The sequence below is a fragment of the Nannospalax galili genome, unplaced genomic scaffold, assembly GCF_000622305.1.
Source record: "Nannospalax galili isolate Female #2095 unplaced genomic scaffold, S.galili_v1.0 scaffold879, whole genome shotgun sequence".
NCBI classification, from domain to species: Eukaryota; Metazoa; Chordata; class Mammalia; order Rodentia; family Spalacidae; genus Nannospalax; species Nannospalax galili.
This window is the reverse complement of record NW_008346261.1, coordinates 3,518,590-3,541,013: the sequence shown is the minus strand read 5'-3', so window position 1 is coordinate 3,541,013 and position 22,424 is coordinate 3,518,590. Positions and strand designations below refer to the sequence as shown.

The 22,424-nt window shown below is 45.0% G+C and overlaps 1 protein-coding gene across 1 annotated transcript in view; it reads left to right on the top strand.

Annotated features, from left to right (window-relative positions):
* Positions 1–372: 372 nt before the first annotated feature.
* The window catches only part of Lpo (lactoperoxidase), a 28,874-nt gene continuing 6,822 nt past the window's right edge, over positions 373–22,424 (top strand). The window contains exons 1-9 of the mRNA XM_008842704.3: positions 373–511; positions 11,580–11,657; positions 12,541–12,628; positions 15,142–15,302; positions 15,805–15,922; positions 16,200–16,329; positions 17,032–17,232; positions 18,670–18,994; positions 21,116–21,276. Coding sequence (XP_008840926.1) covers positions 11,582–11,657; positions 12,541–12,628; positions 15,142–15,302; positions 15,805–15,922; positions 16,200–16,329; positions 17,032–17,232; positions 18,670–18,994; positions 21,116–21,276 — 1,260 coding nt within the window. The 5' untranslated portion in view covers positions 373–511; positions 11,580–11,581. The remainder of the gene's footprint in view (positions 512–11,579; positions 11,658–12,540; positions 12,629–15,141; positions 15,303–15,804; positions 15,923–16,199; positions 16,330–17,031; positions 17,233–18,669; positions 18,995–21,115; positions 21,277–22,424) is intronic.

The following is a 22,424-nucleotide window of genomic DNA, read 5'->3' as shown; positions in this document are numbered from 1 at the left end:
GCTTGTCTTATCTCTCTGGTGGCTTCCTTAAAAAAATCAAATATTTTGAAATTTTTAACCCCCTCCCAAAGTTAACGTTGTTTACCTCTGCCTCCTGAGTGCTGAGATGAAAGGCATTACTACCATGCCCAGCATATACCTAGTTTTAAGGGCATTTCAGAACCCACTGGGAGTTAGGAGTTGAGCATGCACAGGGCTTGGAATTTCACCTTTTGGGGCTAGATGACAATAGCAGATTTATGCTGGAAAGTAGGAAGAGGAGTTACTTTGCCCAGTCAACGATATTGCATCACCCATTCCCTATCACCCTACAGTTTCCTCGTTGCATCTACCTAGAATCCCAGGGTGTTTCCTGCTGAGTCTGAGTGTGTCCTCCAAGCCACTTCAACCACTCAAAATCCTTCCCTCTGGGCCTTTCCCATAGGTAAATTCTTGTGGGAAGATATAAAAGACCAACTCCTCCAAGCAGAACAACTCTCTAGCTGCCATAGGAGGCCAAGGCACACAGCAGGTAAGACTTATTCATGTTTTCTGGTTCCTATAAAGTGAATGATGAAATTTCCTAAAGACTTCTTAGAACATAAGCACTGGATTTAGACTTTTCTTCCTGGGCCATTTTTTGGTGCCAGATTTGGCTACCATGTGGCAATTTTTCCCTGTCTATTATAAAAAGGAGTGACTAAATTCGCTGCAGGGCAAGAAGGCTTTTCTGTACCTGAAAAGGAGCAGAATCATAAATTCTCCAGGCTTAAAGTTGCCATAAACCTTTCTCATCTGTGCTGTTTAGGAATCCAGGCTTAATGCAGATATGCAGGGTCACTCAGAAAGTTGGGGTGAGGGGTTACTGAATGGTGCTCCGTGTAGTGAGATTGGCATGGAATGATGCGACCTCTCCTCGGCAGTAAGATGTTGCAGTGTTTCATGGGGCTTCCTGAGCCAGGGCTCTCAGATCTTCATCTCATGCCTCCTGTCTTTAGTAGATCTGAACATCTATTAGCCCTGAAAGTCTAGTTCCTGCTGTTTTAAATGTCCTGTGAACCTCTGGCTCTCAATTGGGTGCATGAAAACAATGGTCCTAGATGGGCTTCATTTGGGGGAACAGAGTGGTTAAACCATGTTGCTTTTTTATGGAGCTGTGTGCATTCATCACATACCCAATGCCTCACCTTTCAGCTAAGGCACGGGATTATTTCTGCTGTGGACGGCTTGATGAGAGGCACTAAAGGGAAAGAAAACAAAATCAAACTCAAACTTGATTTCTTTAACTGACCTGTCATAACATGCTTCTGACACCAGGTTGAGCAGAGTTCTCCACCCACTAGGCAAACTATGCTGCAGCTGGATATCAGCTAGGTGTTCTCTAGTCTGATCCAGTGCCAACCGTCTCTACCTAGAGATAGCATCAGATCCCACAGGTTGGAGGCTTGGTCCCCAAGACTTCTGATGCCAGTCACAAGTCCCAGGTTGCTTTACCTTTGCATCTCACAGAGTGGCTACAAATCAGAGTTCCCACAACCCCCTCCTAAGTTTGACTGATTTGCTAGAGTTATTCACAAAACCCAGGGAAACATTTACTTGGGTAAATGAGGAGAGGCGCATAGGAGGGAAGGAGTGTGGAGCGTCTCTGCCTCCCCTGGGCACCCCCACCTTCCAGCAACCTCCACATGTTCAACCATCTGGAAGCCCTCTGGGGTTTATATAGCACAAATACAATGGAAGCCCAGACAACCATGCAGATCTAATGCTAATAGGCTGAGTGGGGAACCCCAGCAAGCCTTGTTGGTTCAGATTATTCTTGGCCTCTGAGCAGCATTCCTTCCTTCCTCCTAGACCTGGGCAGCATCACTTCTGAAATGGGAGGGTTATGATCCATTATTAGACAAGGTAGTTCAGAAAATTTCATTATGGCCAGAACCAATACAGAAAGTTTGGGGGGCTGGGCATGGCAGCACACTCCTTTTGTCCCAACACTTGGGAGGCAGACACAAGAAGGTCTTTGTGAGATTGAGACCAGCCTGGTCTACATAGTGAATGCCAGGCCAGTTGGGGCTATTTCCTCAGGAAAAGAAATGGTAATTTCTGTATGTAGTCTAACTTGGGGAAGGAGTTATGAACCAGGGACTGTGGCTGAAAACTGTGTGATCATGTATTAATATATAGGTATGGTATATAGGAGATCCATATCCTACATCACAATGTCTCAGCTATTGCTTCTGCATTCTCCTCCTCCTCTTGGAATTGTTCAAAAGATCAAGTAGTGGAGATGGGCTATTTATAGGTTTTCCTATTAGTGTGTTCCACCATCAACCTCAACAAGGCTCTTGCTGTTAGATATTTTGGAAGATAAAAGAAAAGATAGAGGAGTAGGAAACAAGAAACCAGAGCCAGACTATAACAGGCAAGGACTATATCCTCCTTTATTCAAAGATACAGTGAGAGGTAGAGGCTGTCTGCGGGAACTGAGCATCTACAACTAGACAAAGAAACCGGGGGTCTTTATACCAGGGTTGTGGGACACAACTGCACTTAGTGGGGAGTCAAGTTAGTGCCCCGGCTTAAAGGTCTCCTTCTCAAGATTATTTACCCAGGAACTGGCGGGAATGTTATCTATGGCCTTAGAGGAGACAGGTGGGCTCCACAAATATTTCCTCTCAGGCTTGGGAGTGACCAGCTGATAAGGGATGAACAGAGCCACATCTTTAATCTATAACTGTTAGGTCACTGGGGAAGCTTTGTACTTTTACAATTTAGAGCCTTTCTGGCCACTCTGATGGTTTTATGCCTTTATGGCTTCCTTTAATGAAGCTCATGGTTTTTCTGAGGTTTGCATATTCTATCATTCCAGACCCTGGGGGCATATAAAAAAAAAGAGAGGGCAGGGGATGTCATTGAAAGAGGGGCACACTACTTTGGGGGAAATAAGAAGATACAGGCACAGTGAGGAAAAACTGGATCAAGGCCTGGGTATGGGACATAAAGGTTCCTTGAAGTCACAGTTTTTGTGTCAGTAAGGGACTCTCAATCGGTGACAGGTCCAGGCATTAATTACTTTGAGGATCCCTCAGCTGACTGAAGAGAGGATTAGGTCAGTACAGGTGACAGAGTTTTTCTTCAGTGGGTCAGCAAGCCGTTCGTCTCAGGGAAATTTGGTTCCTGAGAAGCTTTCAGGTAGCATGGAGAAGGAGCATAGCCTTAATTTGGTCTCAAGTAGAGGCTTGGGCAGTCATACAGGCTGCTCAATCAGGAGATTTTGTAAGAATTTTTGGAGACAATAGAATTAAGCATAGTGTAAGGAAGGGATCGGAAGATGAGCTGGCCAGTCCAGTTCTCATCTGGGAATAAACTTGTCATTATTCTTTTGGGGTCTCTACCCTAACTCCTTCTTCTGGAGAGGTAACCCTAGTTATCAATAGGGAATTTGGGTATCGAGTCATTCTGGCTTCTTCCATGCTGAACAGGGGTGAAGAATGTGGCAACAGGGGTCCTCCTTCAGTGGGTCTATCTAAAAAACAAAAACAAAAAAACAAAAAACCCCAAAGCATATAACTGTTAGTCCTTGACTGGTGTCTGGGAGGAGATATGAAGGAGAAGTATAGTTAGGCACATGTTTTAGGTGGGGAACCAGGAGAAATAAATGTCCACATTAAAGTTTATTAGAGTTTCTTGATGGAGGCTTCCAAGAACATCCATTCACTTGGCCATATTCTTTTTCTGGGTGTCACAGCTGGACTCAGGATTGCTTTTCAAGCACTTTTATAGCTGTTGGAGTGGCTTGAATCACATTGTGAGCTTCCTCCCAGATGGCTTCTATAGTCAGGGAGCGAGAAGAAATTTAGTTATCATTTAATCTTGATAAGAACAATAGTGGACCTGTTCTCCCTTGGCTGTAGGTGGTGCAAAAAATTCTAGTGGGAATTTGTAAATAATATTGTATATGAACTTTTAAATCTAATGTCTAGGAAGTATAATTTTTTTGGAGTTTAAAAGAAATATACTGATTATTTTAATTTTTGGTTATACTTTCCTTTTGGGTATTTAAGACCATACAGCTGGCCCAAATTAAACCAAGTTTTTGTTGTATTGTGAAGGTCAGTTGATGCTGTGGTCCTTAGGGATCACTTGGGCTTTGGGGGGAGCCCCTGGCTCCTTTGGCTTTCCTTTTACCAGTTCCATCTATGTGAGGATAAGTCAGGCGGTCCTGCTCGACCCTGGCTTTGCCTGGAAGCATGGAGAAACGTTTTCCTGTGCTGACCCTCCTCCTTGTAGACTGGACACTGGCTTGAGTCCCTCTAGTGGGGTCTCCGTGACCTCCCTGAACAAAGGACAGGTGACTTACCACAGTTACAGGACATTTTGAGAGATGCCCCGTATTTCCCTGGGACTTAGTTGACCTTGGAAGGCAAGGAACAAAACTGCCCCTTAAACTCCTTTGACCAGATTAATATAGTCCTCTAAGTATGGGTTTTAAACATCCAAGAAGGTTAGTTGCACCAGTCTGGTACCTTTGATTACTGTGTAATATGTGGATAAAACTTGAGCAAAAACTTAAAACATTTTTAAATAAACAATGAATGGAAAAGATTTAACATTACAGATCAAGTAGGCATAGACCAGGAAAGGGATTCAAAATAATTCCTTCAGGTCTATCTCCAGACCCTGAAGACATAAAAAAGAAAGAGAAAAGAAGAACAAGGATGTAGTTTTTATGTGGCTACTTTTGTTTACTCTGGGTGAAGTGAGGGGTGGGGTGGGGTGGGTCATATAACACACCTACAGACAGGAAATAAACTGATCTGGATTTAGATCAAACCCATGGAACGAAATTGTTTTCCTTTGGACTGTCCCATTTGGTTCTGGGAAGGAAAACCTAGTTTTTATGAGCCAAATTATTTTGTTATGGGTGAAGGAAAACACTAAAAGTAACACTTGTATAATACAGAGAAACATAAAAGGACATTTTTAGCTGTTACAGGTAACTCCAATGCTTGTTTGCATCCATTTAATTCTAGACTCAGACTAGGTGTGTAGCACAAGTCAGAGGAGTAGACTGAAATTTTTTTTTGCTGTAACAGTAATTATTGTAACAACAATAATAACCTGGTATTTCTATCAATTTACTCAGACTTTTAACAAACTTGCTTAAACATTTTTATTATTTCTTCCATTCTGGAAATATCCAGCCATCTTAATTTTATTAACTTTGACCTTCCAACTCTTATCTTTTTAAAAATATTTTTTGGTACCCTGAGACATAATATTTATAAACAAACCCGTTATTTGTTGTGAGAATTTATCAAATAACTAATATTTAGTCCCTCATACCTATAGAAAGATGAATAACCTTTTAAACATATCAGTACAGTATAAGCTTGGTAAAGGTATGGACCTTGATGTATCTATTTATTGGCTATAAAGAGACAATAGTGGTAAAATGGCTAACATTTTTCCTGTAACAGAAGCATTTATTACTTAAAATTAGTATATTTTTAAGTAATAATAACCATAATATAGAAGAAGAATTAAGTACTAAAGAGAAAATATTTTGACCTGGAAAAAATATTTTTAGGTTAATTTAATAACTTTAGTTTGTATGAGGCTTTATTTATAAGTTAATTTGACACCAAATAAATTATTTTTAAGGAATTTAAGTTTATGTAGACTGTGTACAAACAAAATGGACACCTTAAAACCTTTTGAGAATAAACCAGAACCAAAAAGATACTTAGCAAATAGGATTTTTGTATAACCAGAGACCTAGAGACATTGTTTAATACATTCAAAATTGATTAGGGTACCCAAGTTTAAAAGGCCTTTGAATGTAAATTTGTACCTGTGTATTTTAATTAGGCATGCCAAAAATAAAACCAATAACTTTGTGCACAATAAAAATAATGAAAAAGGAAAAATTTGAAGTGGCCACATTTTAAAATTGTCTTGACAGAAATGACATATGAGGACAATTATAGACACAACATAATTACGTGAGATCTCAACACACAGAAACGTATAGAAACGTGACATAATTTTAAACAACATAAAAATAATTGTTAGACATATATGACACAATTATACAAGACTAGGTGTACCTAAAACGTGTCACTTAATAAATTTGATTATGAAGATCTTTTGTAATCAGGCATAGCAGGAATCACGAGATTGGCTTTAGAAGAGAGTGCCATGTAGTATTATTTTACTAAAAGAACATGGAATCTGAGTTAAACATAAAAGATAAGGTAATTAATTAATATAACTTGTAAACAGAATGGGAGTTAAATCTTGGAGGATGGAGGTTTCTCAAGAGACAGAAAACCTGGAAATAAATTTGTACTTAGTGGAAAACTTAAAACAGTTTCTTTTAAAGTCAATAAACAATTGAATGAAATAAAAGTAAGAGAGAGGAACTGAATTGAAAAGGACAGGAAAACTCATAAAGTTTAGGTGTTAAGAATTGAACCTGGGTCCTTTGTTAGAGCAGCCAGTGTTCTTAAGCATTAAGCCATTTCTTAGGCAAGAGCTGGGGGTGAGGGGGGATCTGTAGAAGAACCTTATAGGTGACAAAAGTCACAGTGGAGGTGAGTTAGATAAACAGAGCCTTTGTTTTTGGCAAACAGGCTTTTGCACTTCGGAGGTCAGGGCACAATGCTGCCCTTGCTGCTGTGGCCCCACTGCTGTCCCTCAATCGTTGCTCCCAGTAAGCAGTAGCTTTGAAACTCTGAAGCGGCAGGCAAAAGAAATCCGAGAAGGCTGATTGGGGACAGAGTGGCCTGGCTCTACTTTTTTACAGTTTGTTAGTATGACTGGGTGTGTCAGTGAGAGCAAGTCACGATTTGATGGTGTGGGTGAGGGAGGGGGCGCACGGAGGGGAGGAGATGTAGGTGGGAGGTGGAAGTGAACCTTGGGCTCCATAGGGGAACTGAAGAAGGGGAGGGAGGGAGAAGCGGGAGATTAGGCGTCAGGGCTTGGGGTTGATCAGACCCCAGAACCCTGTGGAGGATTGTAGGGTGGGGATTTGTCAGTGGGGTTAAATTTCGAGGTTAAAGGGCTGCTAAGTCTTTTGGGTTTGGGTTTTAAGCCTTAAGGACATAAAAGAATCTAATGGTTAGTACACGAACTACAGAAAGAGGGACGGCCCGAAGAGTGAGGAAACATCGAAGATAGGTTATCTCACGCCATTTTCCATTTTGTTTTATGTAAATTTAAAATCTGTTAAAGCATTATGATTAAAGGTGCCAATTTTGGGCCGGCCGCAGCCACTGCCCAAGGAATAGTAAAGCCAGACTTGGACCCACAGACAAATAAGTTCAGCTGTCTCGAGTCTTACTATTTGGAGTTTTTTTAGGTTTGTTTTAAGGCAAGCCAAAGGTGTATCTTTTGGAACAGATAATTTGGAGCCCATGGTGGGCAAGCTTCCAGAGTCTCACTGGTTCCCCTAGCAAGCTCCCGGAGCTTTACTAGTTCCCCCGTGGGTAGCCGAAAAATTTGGAATCCCTAGTGGGAGGGGGAGAAAAGGCCAGAGGTGAGATCCAGCCCCTCAGAGGCATCCCTCTGAGTTCGGATCCACCAAAATGGGGCCTGGTGTCTAGGGGTGGGCGTCCCCAATTCTTGTAAACACCAGGGATAGAGTCAGAAGCCAAGTGCCCAGTGGAAAACTCCCAGAACTTTTGAGCTACCTCAGTCTTAAGACCCCCGGGCAGAAGGGGGACTCCCAGAGTCCCCCAAATGGCAGGGGCTCCCGGAGCCCCTGGGACCTGGTGGGTGGCGCCCCGGAGTCAGCCCGGATTACCTTGTCTCTGGAGGTGGTGGATGCAAGGGGAAACAAATGGAAGGTGGCTTCCCTACCCAGAGGTCTGGCTAGATACAGAAAAAGGAGAGAGCGAAGAGTATCAGGGGGAGAAGAGGAGAATTAGGAGGAAGGGGGCCAAGGACAGGCTCCAAGTGAAAGGCTGCCAGATATTCAGTGGTCACCCAAGCCAGAGATGCCCAGAGCCTTTGGAGAGGGTCCAGAGAGGGCTGGGGCCTGTGGGATGGGCCCCTGAAACCCTTCCCTGAAGGGCCACCAAATGTTAGATTTTTGGAAGATAAAAGGAAAGACAGAAGAGTAGAAGATAAGAAAACAGAGCCAGACCTGCAACATGCAAGGACTATATCCTCCTTTATTCAAAGATACTGTGAGAGGTAGAGGCTGTCTGCAGGAACCACACTGGTTGCTCTTGCAGAGGACCTGGTTTGAGTCCCAGCACCCACATGGTAGAACACAACTACACTTAGTGGGGAGTAGAGTTAGTACCTGGGCTTAAAGGTCTCCTCAAGATTATTTACCCAGGAACTGGCAGGAATGTTATCTATGGCCTTAGAGGAGACAGGTGGGCTCCACAAACATTTCCTCTCAGGCTTGGGAGTGACCAGCTGATAAGGGATGAACAGAGCCACATCTTTAATCTATAACTGTTAGGTCACTGGGGAAGCTTTGTACTTTTACAATTTAGAGCCTTTCTGGCCACTCTGATGGTTTTATGCCTTTATGGCTTCCTCTAATGAAGCTCATGGTTTTTCTGAGGTTCACATATTCTGTCACTTGCCGTCTGTGTAAATGAGCTCCAACAATCCCTCCCCATCTTAGCCTTCTTCTAGTCTCCTTGGTGACTTGCAAGTCCGAGAGCCAAGGTCTGGAAGATCATAGTGCTCAGGGCAGTCTGCAGACCTGTGAACCTGCTGGAAGGGCAGACTCTTGGTTCTTTTCCAAGAACTTCCAAGCCAGAATCTCTACTTTCCATGATTACCGGATGATTGACCTCTCTGCTCTGTCATTTATTTGGTGTGTACTCAATGCTGTTCTGTACCAACATGATGCTTAAGCACAAGAAAAACAGAAATAAATAAGGCATTGACCCCAAGAAATTCATGGTCTTGTATGAAAACAGACACAAAACCAGTAGTGTAAGAGCTGAGTAAAATACCAAAGGAGGACAGAAAAGAGAATGGACTAATTTTATCCATAGAAATCTGATAAACTAAAAAAAAAAATCTGATAAACTTCATCAAGGAGGTGACATCTAGCCTGGGTTTTGAAATGTACATAGGTGTTTATAAAGCCAAGAGGACACTGCACGACGGAGGCATGGGCTTGTGGGCCACCCAGACATTGGAGAGAAAGAGGCTCTGGCTGTCTTCAGAAAAAGCTCTGTTTAAGAAGGGTCCAGGCTTTTCTGAAAACTGAGGGCTTTGGGACAGGCCTTCACTGAACACAAGGACAAGAACGTGGGTAAAAGCCCAAGCTTCTATCAGCCTTGTCACTCTGAAACCCAATGCTCTTTACCCTTTGTCCTACTTATTGTCAGCTGCAGACAGTGTCTCTCCAGGACCTCCTGCACACCCATGTTCAGTGTCAGGATCCTGTATTTGCCTGGCTTTGCTTCCAGCCCCACACCCTTCCTTTACACCAGCCAGGAAAAGTGTGACCTTGATCATGACAGGAAAAATCACTGAGCTTTGGCCTTGAATTCCCCCCTCCCTTCCCAGTGAAGAAGTATGAAGAAGGTCTCAAAGAAAGAGTGGAGAAAGGAGTAGTTTTGTTTCCTGTTCAGATATGGTGGTTGCAGGACCGGAAGGAGGGGAAATGTGGAAGAGGCATTCAGTGGACCCAGAGTCTCAGTTTTGTAAGATGAAAACATTCTAGAGATCGGTTTCAAAGCTTGGCATTTCTATGATATGCAGTTTGAATGGTTATGGTGGTCAATTTTATGCTTTAAAAAAAAAACAGTTAAAGGAAAAAAAAAACTCAGTGATAGTTTAAAAACCACCATCTATGGGCTGGAGAGATGGCTCAGTGGTTAAGAACACTGTTCTTGCAGAAGACCCGGGTTTGAATCCCAGCACCCACATGGCAGCTAACAACTGTCCGTAACTCCAGTTCCAAGGTATCCAACAGCCTCTTCTGTCCTCCCGAGGCACTGCAGGACACAGGTTTACTTACCTACATGTAGGCATAACACTCATACACATAAAATAAAAATAAATAAAGCCAGTCTCTGTGAGTTCAAGGCCAGCCTGGTCTACATAGTGAGTTCCAGGCCAGCTGGGGCTACAGAGACCCTGTCTCAAAAAGACAAAAAAAAAAATTAAAAATAAATAAATAAATAAATAAAATATTTTAAAAAAACGAAAACACCATCTGTTTGCCTGAAAGGGAAGATTTCTGCTGACTCAATGAACCCTGCAACAGTTGTGCAATCACAAGAAAGGGTGACAAGGAGGGTATACTGGCACACCTATAATCCCAGTACTCAAGGCTGAGACAGGAGGATCATGAGTTCAAGGCCAGCCTGGGCAGCATAATGAAATACAGGAAGAAGGAAGGAAAGGAAGGAGCGAGGGAGGGAGGGAGCGAGGGAGGGAGGGAGGGAGGGAGGGAGGGAAGAGACAGCAGAGGGACAGAAGGTCACAGAACTTCCTACTTGGGACCATACAAATGAAAGGACGAGTCCACGGAGGGGTTGAGTTATTGGAGAATTTATCTTGGGACTGGGGGTGTGGTTCAGTGATAGACCACTTGCCTAGCATGGATAAAGCTCTGAGTTCAATCCCCAAACACAAACACACACACACACACACACACACACACACACACACACACACACGCACACACGCACACACGAGAATTCATCTTGGTTAAAAAAAGAAAAAGAAAAGAAAATCTTGGCCAGAGAGATATTTACTCATATCTTGGCTTTCTTCTAAAGTGAGCTTACGAAAAGTACATTCATGAAGACAAGCTTGACCTTGGAGGGCTGGGATGCGGCTCAGTAGGACAGCACTTACCTAATGTGGGCCAGGTCCTGGGTTCAATCACCAGCAGAAAAGAAAGGAAAGAAGGAAGGAAGCAAGAGAAGAAAGAAAGCAGAGGAAGGGAGGAAGGGAGGGAGGGAGGGAGGAAGGAGACAAAGCTGTCTAAATTTTAGTCTGGTGGTTTAGTTTCAGACCTAAAGGTCATGATGAAAGGTGTTAATCTAGAGCTGAAATCTCCCTAGGCAGCTTGGGACACAGGTGTGGGCTCAGGGAAACAGATTTGTCACAACATTTTTGCATGTGTTCTCACCATATTGATTCTTTGAGGGAGGGGGAAGCCCTGTGGAGTTTCTGAGGAGAGGTGTGGTGTCACCTCCCAGGGTACACCCCAAGCTACAACAGAACTGGCAGAAAGCAAATGCCTGGAGAAAGAGGGAGGACTCCAAAGACTTGGGAAGAAAATTTCCCACACCTGTGACTAAATAGGCCAAGGCTCCCAAGGCAGAATGGGGACATACGAGGTCACTTGATCCTGCCCTCTTACTGACAGGCCAGTGGCCCGATGTTAACTAAGTTGCTGAAGATCACAGAGCTACAAATAGGGGCCTCAGACCCTGAAGCTCTTTCTCCCCTACCTTGCCCCTTTCCAGCTCTCCCAGCACAAGCACAGGCCTGTGCATAGTGAGTTTGTGTGGCTAGTGCGTCTTCTGTTCCATGGGCTTTTTCTGCTGAGATTCACTCTCTCCCAATGGGGCTCCACTGAAGTTCATAGTATGATACTCGTCTCTTTTCAGCGATGAGGGTCCTTCTGCATTTCCCAGCCTTCCTGGCTTTCCTGATCTTGCTCCAGACTGCAGCATCTGCCAGAAATGGTAAGTGTCACACTGTATTAGGAACTGTCATTATTGTTCTTGGGGCTTCTGGAATAAAGCACCGTAAGCTTTGGGTGACTAACGATGATAGAGATTTTATTCTCACACAGCCCAGGAGGCTAAAAATGCAAGATCAAGGTGATGCAGGGTCATACTCCCTCCCCAGCCTCTAGAAGAGGGTGCTTCCTTTCTTCCTCCAGCTTCTGGTGTCTTCGGCGTCATTGGTGTCTTCAGCTTGTAGCCTCCTCAGTCTTCACACACCTTCTCTTGGTCATCTCCTAATTTATAAAAGTCATTGGACTTAGGGTTCACCCTAATCAGTATGACCTCATCTGAATTAATTACATCTTCAAAGGCTATTTGGAAAAAGATCACATGCTGAAGTTCCAAGTGGACATTGGTCAGTTCACTACAATCTCTTTGTTCAGAGAATAGGGACTGCCTCTCAGATCCCACACTCCAATGTGGGGGAAAACAGGAACCCCAACTCTCCCTCTGTGTCTTCTCTGTCTCTGCTTCAGGGTCCTGGTGATTGGGTATACCACTGGATGGGCTTGCTTAAGAGTTCAGAGACTGTCTCACCGGAAACCAGGTAGCCTAGGCCAACCTAGAGTAGTCACAGCAGACACCCCACTGTCCTCTCCCTGGGTGTTCCAGTGGAATCCTATAGGACAATTTTCACATATTGTTGAAGATCAGAGAGGACTCTCCCCATTCTGTACTGTTTTCCCATTAAGGACTCTTTTAAAATATCCTAATCTTGATTGCCTGCCTGCTCCGGTTTGAAAGATGGGGTAATGATTGAGAAAGAGGGAGGCAGAAGCAAAGGATATCCCAAAGGAGTGGTGTCTGATACCCTGCTTTCTACTTCCTCCATCCCAAGCTCGGACCACCAAAACTGCCACCATCTATGACACAGTGAGTCAGGTCAAAGTCCAGGTCAACAAGGCCTTCCTGGAGTCCCGGGCCAGGTAAGTGAGGCATGTACACCTGAATGCACTCCCATTTACAGCCTTCCTGTTATTGACAAGCACCTCTAGACCAGCCCTGACAAGCCAGTGAACCAAAGCAAAACTTGTCTTTCTACCACTTTCCACCCTGAAAGTATCTAGCAAAATGGGATGGAAAGCCTCTAAGATACCTTAAAGGGGCATCTAATCTTACAAAGACTTTCCTCAATACAGCCCAGGATTTCCTTGGATTGTGCATGCCAGTCTCAGAAAACTTCTTTGTTCAACTAATATGGTCTGGCTTAGGTCAGGTCCATCAGAAACAGAGCCCCAGCGTAGTCAGTATAGGTGAATTATTAGGGGGGTGCTCTCAAGGAAGTTGCTAAACAGATGCAAAATGAAGCGAGAATGTGGTTTCAAGGCCAGCCTCAGCCTGACAGCCTTCCCCACCTCACCCAGAGAGGCCTTGAGTATAAGGTGCACCTCAGAACCTGTTCCACCTTGGAGTAGGGAGGCAGGGCTTTCATGTACCCACATCAGACCGATTGGGCCCAGGCTTGGGGCTCTGGTGACAGGAGTTAAGCATGCCTGTGTTATTGTTGGCATAGGCCAACAGCTCCAGCCAGGCAGCTCTAAAGGCTCAGAAGCAAGTGTCCAACAATGTAGCAAGGGTATGCCTTTAAGGGCTGCACCTACAGCAGCTAGGTAAGAAGCACACAGACCTTCTTAAAGGATATGAGGAGGGCTGGACCAACAGACCAAGCCATCATCCATCCCATGAAGGGGCTGGGACTCAGGAAACAAGCAATACAAACCAGGTTCTTGCCTTCAAGAAGCCCACACTCCACAAAGAGAGTTGCTGGAAAACAAGAGCAACCACAAGGCCAGGCCTGGTGGTGCAGGCCTGTAATCCCAGCTACTCAGGGGGAGGTGGGGGATGTCAAGACAGGAGGATGGCAAGTTCAAGGCCAGCTTGGGCTACAAAGTCAGTTTAAGAACGGTGTAAGGATTTAGTGAATTTGGGACACCCTGCCTCAAAAGAAAAAGTAAAGAGGGCTGAGGATATAGTTTAGTGATACAGTACTTGCCTAGCATGTGTGAAGTCCTGGGTTCAATCAGGGCATTTGAGCAGAAGCATCCTGATTCCTTCATTTCTGTTCATAGTACTAGGCGAGAGCTTCTCTCGACCCCATCCCTGGACGAGCTCTCACATAGTCCCATGACTCTTTTGGTGACTTTCAGATAATAAAGCATGCTCTGGTCACTTGTAATCCCCAGAAACAGTATTATTTTAGGAGTTCAAGGTCAGTCTAATAAGATAAAGTCCCAAGCTGCTCACTTCTTTGGTTTAGAACTTCTTGTGCCCTATTGGGACAGCAGGGAGCCCAGAGGTCCTTTCCCTTTTTCTCAGAACTTAAAGAATCACTGCCAACTCCAATAGCTTGAAAATTCTTTGGCCTCTGCTTCAACTCTTGCCTGGAATATTTGGCTTTAGCTCTAACCCCTCTCTACCCTCTCTTGGCTACTAAGCCATGCTGCCTCTTATAAGAACAGCAAAATATAGCATAACTTATCTCCTGGGTTCTTTGTAGGGAGGTTGGAATAGCCCTGGCCATAAAAGCCCAATCACTATGGCCTTCCTTGTGCCTGCCCTCTTACCTGCATAGTTCTTTGGTTGAGCCATGACACCTACTAGCACTTTAAATGGAGCTAATGGTCAAATGTGAAGGGAGAGGACAAGCATTATAGTCAGTGAATTGTTCCCCAACAGAAGGCTGGGTTTTTGTGTGTGAGAGCTTGAGCCATTTCCAATATACCAGAGGGTCAGAGACAGAGGCCACCTTGTAGATCCTCATACACAAGGAAAATGAAGCATAGTGAGGCAGTAGAGGGCTTTCATGTCATATACTACTTTGTCCTCAAGCCCTCTCTGAGTTGTCACAGACTTCAGAGTAGAAGGGCTTTGGAGTTCTTGTTTTGTACAAGTTAAGGCCTAAAAAGACCAAGCAACTTGCCCAAGATTCAACAGTAGGCTAAATGTACCTGGCCACACACTCCACACTATCTTTAGGGCCAGGTGCGTGGGCAGAACTGGAAGACCATTTGTATTGTATTCCTGAAATTCTTAGTCAATAAGGCTCAGTGATAGCTCAGTGATACACCAGATAAATGCCAAGGGTTTCTCAAGCCTAGATTAGTCTGCTATAAGATCTGGATGGTTTTAAGATGCCCAGTTGGTTATGACACAGTCAGCCCAGGTGCAGCTCACTAGCTGGAATTCAGGAGCTTTTGTTTCATCCACCTGCCTTTTTTTTAAGACCAGACTGAACAAAGCATCACAGCCACTATGGTTTCCTCCTCCTATAAGAGGTTTTCCAGCAGCTCCAGAAGAGACATGAAGAGATCCTGGGAGCTATGTGCTTCTAGTGCCCCTGTAGCTTATCCCTGTTCACACACCACCGCATACCCCTCCAGTGGGCCACCAACTCCCTTCTACAGAACCAGCTCCTGATCCCTGTTGGTCCCTACTATAGGCTGAAGATGGCCATGAGCTCCCTGACTCCCACCACCCGCCAACTCTCAGAGTTTCTCAAACATGCCAAAGGCCGGACACGCACAGCCATCCGCAGCGGGCAGGTGTGGGAGGAGTCCTTGAAGAAGCTGAGGAAACAGGTGTCCTTGACAAATGTCACAGGTACAGACAACACTAGCCCTCTGATAACAGGAAAGATCCATCAGAACAGAACAGAGGCCACCAAACGCTGCCCTCTCCAGTAGAAGCTATCCCTTCTTAGATCCATAGGCCAGACTGGCAGAACCCGGAAGGCCTTAGGGGATAGCTAGGCCAATGTCCTTCTCAGGGATGAAAGAACATTCCTGTGGAAAAGTCATAGTGCCAACTCCTAGAAGAGGGACATTGGTGTTCCTTGTATAATACAGTCTGTAAGGCCTCCCTACCTGGAAGAAGTGTCAAAATCAATAAACATGGCCTTCCTATCCCAAACCAGTGTCCTCACTTCTGTAGGTAAAAGGGAGATTTAAGCTTCCTGTGTGTAACATGGATTTGCCTGTAGTATGTCAGAGAGATGAGATTTCTACCTTGCTCTGGATGGCACTGAGCTGTCAACTCTAGTTTGACTTCCTGCCAGTTGCCAACTCTCAGAGCTCAGCCTGTTTGGGGTCCCCTTCTGTTTCAGGTCAAGGCCTGGACTTGACTTCGCTCTCCTGGGAGGTGGGCTGTGATGCCCCTGCTCTCCCGGTGAACTGCAACATAAGCAGCCCTTACCGAACCATCACTGGAGACTGTAACAACAGGTGACCCTCCCTGCCACCACTCCAGCCTGGGGCTTTGGCCCCCTGGGCATTCTGGGCACAACTCCTGGACCTAGAGTACACATTTCCAGAGGCCACTGTGGCTTACTGAGAGTAGTCCCGTGCCTTGGGGTTGGTTGGGAGAATTCAGAACCCCACAGTGAGGCCCCTCCTGCGTGTCCCCTGTCCCTCCTGCAAAGCTCAGTTCAGAGGCCACACCCTGCCACAGGGAGCCCTGAGGCCACTTGCCGAGGCTGAGAGCAATCTTGCTGGGTTTCAGGAAGAAGCCTGCTCTGGGCGCAGCCAACAGGGCGCTGGCTCGATGGCTGCCAGCCGAGTATGAGGACGGGCTCTCCCTTCCCTTCGGGTGGACGCCGGGGAAGACGCGGAACGGCTTCTCTCTCCCTCCGGTGAGGGCGGGTGGACGCAGGATGGGAGTCGGTGGGGAAGAGGATGCACACACATACATGCACACCAAAAGGAAGAACGAAGACTTGACTGATTAGGTCTTGCTCCCTAGCGATATGTTCCACACAGTGCCACTAGAGGGCAGCAGAACCCAGGGTCCAGTCAGGTGGCAGTGGTCATGTCCCAGCTGTCACAAGCCTGATACCCTGGGGTCTCCCAGGCAGATGGCTTCCCTGCTCTATCCTACTTGTGCCTACCTTGCCCCAACCCCTGGAGTGCACCAGCTGTCCTTTTCCTGGAGGTCTGATCTGTTGGCCTCATCTGAGTTGGCATCCGGGCCCCAGGGTCCCTCTTCCTATGCCCAGAAACTTGGCACTTCCATTACGAGCTTGTCAGAAGCAGTCTGTCTTTGTGTTCCCTCTCAGTAGTGGTAAAGATACTGACCTTAACTATCATCAACTCATACAGTCCTAGATCCAATCCTATCCCTGCCCCTTTGTAGCTGCAGGACCTAGGAGCCCTGACTTTACCTGTCCAGGGTTCTGTGTCCTTATCCACAAAGTGGTATCATGCTACCTATCTCACAAGCTCCTTGTGGATTATATATACTCATTATCTTAAAGATCTTCGGTAAACTATGGTTGACTCTGAATCCTCAAAACATGCTTTCTTCCAATCTGTCCTCCCCTCTCCTCCACGTACAGGCCCGTGAAGTCTCCAACCAGATCGCCGGCTATCTGAACGAGGAGGATGTTCTGGACCAAAACAGGTCCCTGCTCTTTATGCAGTGGGGCCAAATAGTGGACCATGACCTGGACTTTGCCCCTGAAGCTGAGATGGGGAGTGACTCCAAAGTCCAGTGTGATGAGCACTGTATCCAGGGAGACAGCTGCTTCCCCATCATGGTAGGCCTCTGTAGTCACACAACCTTTGCTTACTTTGATGTAGTGCACATCCCTAGCCCAAACTCCAGGATCTCTTGATAGCTTTGAATGCTGATCTCATAGCTTCCTAAGCCTCACACATCCATTCATGCACTCATCCATCCGTTCAGTAATTAGGCATTAACCATTTACTCCGTGCCAGGCAGTGCACCAAGCACTGGGGATTCAAAGGTAAGGCTCTGTTCTTGCTCTCAAGGACAAAGGGCCAGTGTGGAAATAGACAAGCAAACTGCTAGCAGAACTGGAATGTCCGTACCCCCCCCAGCAGCACCTGTATCACTTGAGGGCTTATTAGAAAAATGAATGTCAAGTCTCTCCCTAGATGTTGGGAAATACATTCTACATTTTACCAAGACCCTCCCCGACACATGAAAGAGCTTCAGCCTATACTTAGCTTGTGGAACTCTGCTGTAAGTAACCTGAAGGATGATTTCATCTCCTAGAAGGAGCTGAGGATTGATGAATGACTCAGCAAGCAGCAAGGATTTGTGGGAATGGAGCAGGAGGGGAGAGGTGCTTGCAGTAGCACATCTTTTCTTCTTTTTAAAAAATAATTAGTTTTATTTATTATTTTTATTTTATGAGTGTATGCATGTATCTAAATACACCCTTGTTGTGCAATGCCCATGGAGGACAGAAGAGGGCATCAGATCTCCTGGAACTGGAGTTATTAGCCTCCATGTGGGTGTTGGGATTTGAACCCCCAGGTCTTCTGCAGAATAGCTGATGCTCTTAACCGCTGAACCATCTCTCCAGCCCCAACATCTTTTCTTCTTAATCTTAGATTTTGCAATTAGAGTCATTTATTCACTCAAACAGCACGTTCAGACTACATACATGGTGTGGTGTAAAAAAACATGAGCTGTGGGATGAGACTGATCTGGACCTGAGTCTTGTATCTTTCTCTTCTAGTTTGTAAGTGTTTAGCAGGTTATTTAACCTATCTGAGCCTGCTTTCTCAGGTGTAAAATGGTTCTCAATAGTCTACTGCACATGTCCTCTGAGAACCAAAGTGATACAGAGTAGGCATACTGCCTGGCACATGAGCGTTCCAGAATAAACAAAGGGTCGATATTTCAGTAGTAATTGCTAAAAGCCCTTTCCAGTCTCATGTGTTGCTTTTCTGTCTAAGGAACTCAAGGAGGCTCTTGGCTATTCAGAGCCCTCACTGTGAAAGAATAAATCATTACTTTCAGCTCTTTTTGCTCCGTAGGATATAATGAATTTGGAATGTTATAGGCACAGGAAGTGTAATGTTTGCAGGAGGCATCTGGGTTCAGTGTCTGGCAAGACTCCCAGGAGGGCACCACATCTAGACTGACCATGGGAAAGCTTGTCCAGGACCAGATGTGTTGTCCCTGAGCAGTCACTCTGCCACACACCCCGATCTCTCTGCAGTTTCCAACCGGTGACCCTAAGTTGAAGACTCAAGGGAAGTGCATGCCTTTCTTCAGAGCTGGGTTCGTCTGCCCCACATCACCCTACCAATCCCTGGCCCGAGAGCAAATCAATGCTCTAACCTCTTTCCTGGATGCCAGCTTGGTGTACGGCCCTGAGCCAAACCTGGCAAATAGATTACGAAACCTCAGCAGTCCCCTGGGCCTCATGGCTGTCAATGAAGAGGTCTCAGACCATGGACTGCCCTACCTTCCTTTTGTTGAAACAAAGCCCAGCTCCTGTGAGGTCATCAACAAAACAGCCGGTGTGCCCTGCTTCCTAGCAGGTGAGTCTAACCTAGGAGGGAAAAAAAGGAGCCTGGGGACAAGCATCTTTCCGCTGTCAGTAGCACTGGACTAGGAGTTATAGAAAGACTTAAATGAAAAAAGAATCTAAGAACATGTGTTCACTGTGAAACAAAATTTAAAAATTCAGAAAAGCATGAAGAAACTCACATAACCCCATCATCCATCAATAGTCATTATTAACATTTTAATGGCAACTTTTATGGTATTTTCTATCACAGGAGTAGTTCTAGCAGACTCAGTGACACAGGCCTGTAATCCCAGCTAGCAAGGTTGAAGCAGATGTATCACAAATTTAAGGTCTGCCTTGGCTGCAGAGTGAGTTCAAGGCCAGCTTGGACAACTTAGTGAGGCTGACCCAACATAAAAAAGCAAAAAAGATGGCTGGCTGGGGATGTAGCTCAATGGTGGATCATTTGCCTTACAAAAATAAGCCAGAAAACAAAGGTATAGGGGTTAGTAATGTAGCTCAGTTGGTAGAGTCCTTGCTTAGAACTGAATGAAGCCCTAGGTTGACATTCAGCAATGCATAGACCGGGTGTGGTGGTATACATCTGTAATTCCAGCACTCGGGAAGTAGAGGAAGGAGGATCAGAAGTTCAAGGTCATCTTTGACTATCTAGGGAGTTCAAGGCCAGCTTGGACTACCTGAGATCTCATCTCAAAGGTAAAGAAAGAAAGAAAACATAGCATAGTTCTAAACTGTTTTCATACTTAGGATCATACTAGAAATAGTACTGTAAAGCCTGGTGTCCTTACCTAACATGCCTCATGCCATCAGCTGCTCTACACGGCTCTCTGGCGCTCTCTAACATGTATTATCATAATTTATTTTTTCAGCTCTCTTTGGAGGCATTCAGTATTTCCAGTTTTTCTGGATTTTCTTGATTTTGTTTAGGTATGAACATGGTTGCTGACAAATGTTTATTCTCAATTTTTTTTCATGTCTTTTTGTGAGCTGTTCTCATTTTTAATATATTTATTAAGATAATTATCTAGAAGAGGAAGTTCTAGATTAAGAGGTATATATAAGTATTTTTAAGAACTGGACCAAGGATTAGTCAGAGGGCTCAGTTGGGTAAAGGCACTTGCAACCAAGCCTGATGACCTGAGTTCAGTCCCCAGGACCTACAAGAAAAGAACCAACACCTGCAAGTTGTCTTCCGACCGCTACACCTGTGCCGTGGCACATCCATGCCCAAACACATACATACACACTTTAGTTACTTACTTAACTTGGGCCCAAAGCCCCCATTGCCTGAAAACTGTGCAAGACCAAAGCCCCCCAATTCTGTTCACCTTGGGACTCCTGCCATCCTGGTTCCCCGTCTCTACTTTTGGGGAGTCTTCTGTCCTCCAAAACTCACAGGATAAACCCTGACAAGGCAGAAAGCCAGCCTGTAGGCCATACTCTCTTAGCAGATCTGGATTTCCATCTTTACGTACTCCTCACCAATATGGACACAAAGCCAAACCCTATCCTATTTTTCATACAATTAGCTGCCAACATCAAGCGTCTGCAAACTTAATAGGCTTTCCTGAAGTGCCCTGTGAGACATATGGTCTTCACCATTTACTTATTCCCACATCCTGTTCTCCTGTCTTTACCTCAGTAGGAACTAACTCCTTTGCTACCCAGCACTCAGCCCTACTCCAGGCTCCACCCTCAAACCTGCATTCCTAAAACCCTCAAAGTTGCTCTGCAATGTAAAGAGCTGTACTTCTTGGAAATAGTTGGGTTATAAATAATAAAAGCCTAGCTTTTAGCATGTCACCTATAGCCTTTACCACAACCCTGTTCTTATTTTCCTAGATAAGTTCGCTGAGGCTTAGAAATGTTAAGTGACCTGTCTGAGGTCACAGAGCTTAAAAAATGTATGTGCATAGAACTAAGCTGCAACTCTATGATTCCCACTCCTAAACCCCCTTGCCCCTCAGCCCTCTTCATGCCCTATCATTCCCTGCCTCTCCATGTTCCTCCTTACAGGACTTCTTGGGTTGCCTTGAAAAAGGAGCTTAGGCGAGGTTCCCTGGGGGTACCATTTTTCTCTGTGCAGGTCCTGTTCAGGGAGAACTCACCCTCCTGTCTTCTGTACTTTCAGGAGACTCTCGAGCCTCAGAGCAGATATTGCTGGCCACATCCCACACCCTCTTTATCCGGGAACACAACCGGTTAGTTAGAGAGCTGAACAGACTCAACCCCCAGTGGGATGGAGAGAAGCTCTACCAGGAAGCCCGGAAGATCCTGGGAGCCTTCATTCAGGTATGGAGGCAGGAATACCTGCCATGCTGCCTGGCCTCCTCTATTTTCCACACTTACTTTATCCCTTCCTCTCCTCGCTGCTCTGTGCCCAGTGTCCACATTCCCCAGCTTCTCTATTTTAAAATGCAGCCCTGAGTTTGGAGTGTGGGAGAGTCATCATGTACCGTCCCTCTGGTATACCTGCCCTGCCCTGACAGACCATAGACTCTGTCACTCTTGGGACTGGTTCCTAGGAATGACTTGAGCTGTTCTAATTTGATTATCTTCCTTTTTAATTTTCTATCTAAGTTATATGTCATAGACAAACTTAATTATGGATTTGTTGATCAACCAAAAAAGACTTAGACAAGTTCAGCCTAGTCTACATAGCAAGTTCCAGGCTACCTGAAGCTACAGGTTCATACAGGAACCCTTTTTAAAAAAAACCAAAAAAAAAAAAAAAAGCAATTAATAGGGGTGAGTTTAGAATAACTCAAGAATTAAAGACCAACAATCTTTTTTTTTTTATTTTATGTGTATACATGTATTGCCTGCATATAGGTAAGTGCACCCATGTGTGCAATGCCCTCAGAGGTCAGAAGAGGCTGTCAGATGCCCTGGGTCTGTAGTTATGGACAGTTGTTAGCTGCCATGTGGGTGCTGGGATTCGAACCCAGGTCTTCTGCAAGAGCAACTAGTGTTCTTAACCGCTGAGCCATCTCTGCAACCCAAACAGATCTTTTTATATATACATTTTGTTTTGTTTTGAGACAGGGTCTCATTTAGCCCAGATTGACCTTGACTTTCTGATTCTCCAACCTCTATTTCTCAAGTGCTGGGATTACAGGTGGGGAACACCGTGCATGGCCGGTTGAATGGTACTTAGCTCTTTTACTATTGTCTCATAGAAATCTTAGGGTTTACTTTGCTGGAGATTTGTGTATTAGTCTATTTTCTTTCTGTTTTGCGGATTAGTAAAGTCTACTGATCTTTCTCCAGGTCTGTTCTATATCAATCCACTCCATTCCTGAGTTGATTCAAGCTAATTATTATTTGTCATTATTATTATTACTTCAAGCAGTATATTTTCAATTTTGTAATTTCATTTCCTTTTTTTAAAAAAACTTCTACTTTGCTGAAATATTTTGAGGTTTTTTTTTTTTTTCCCT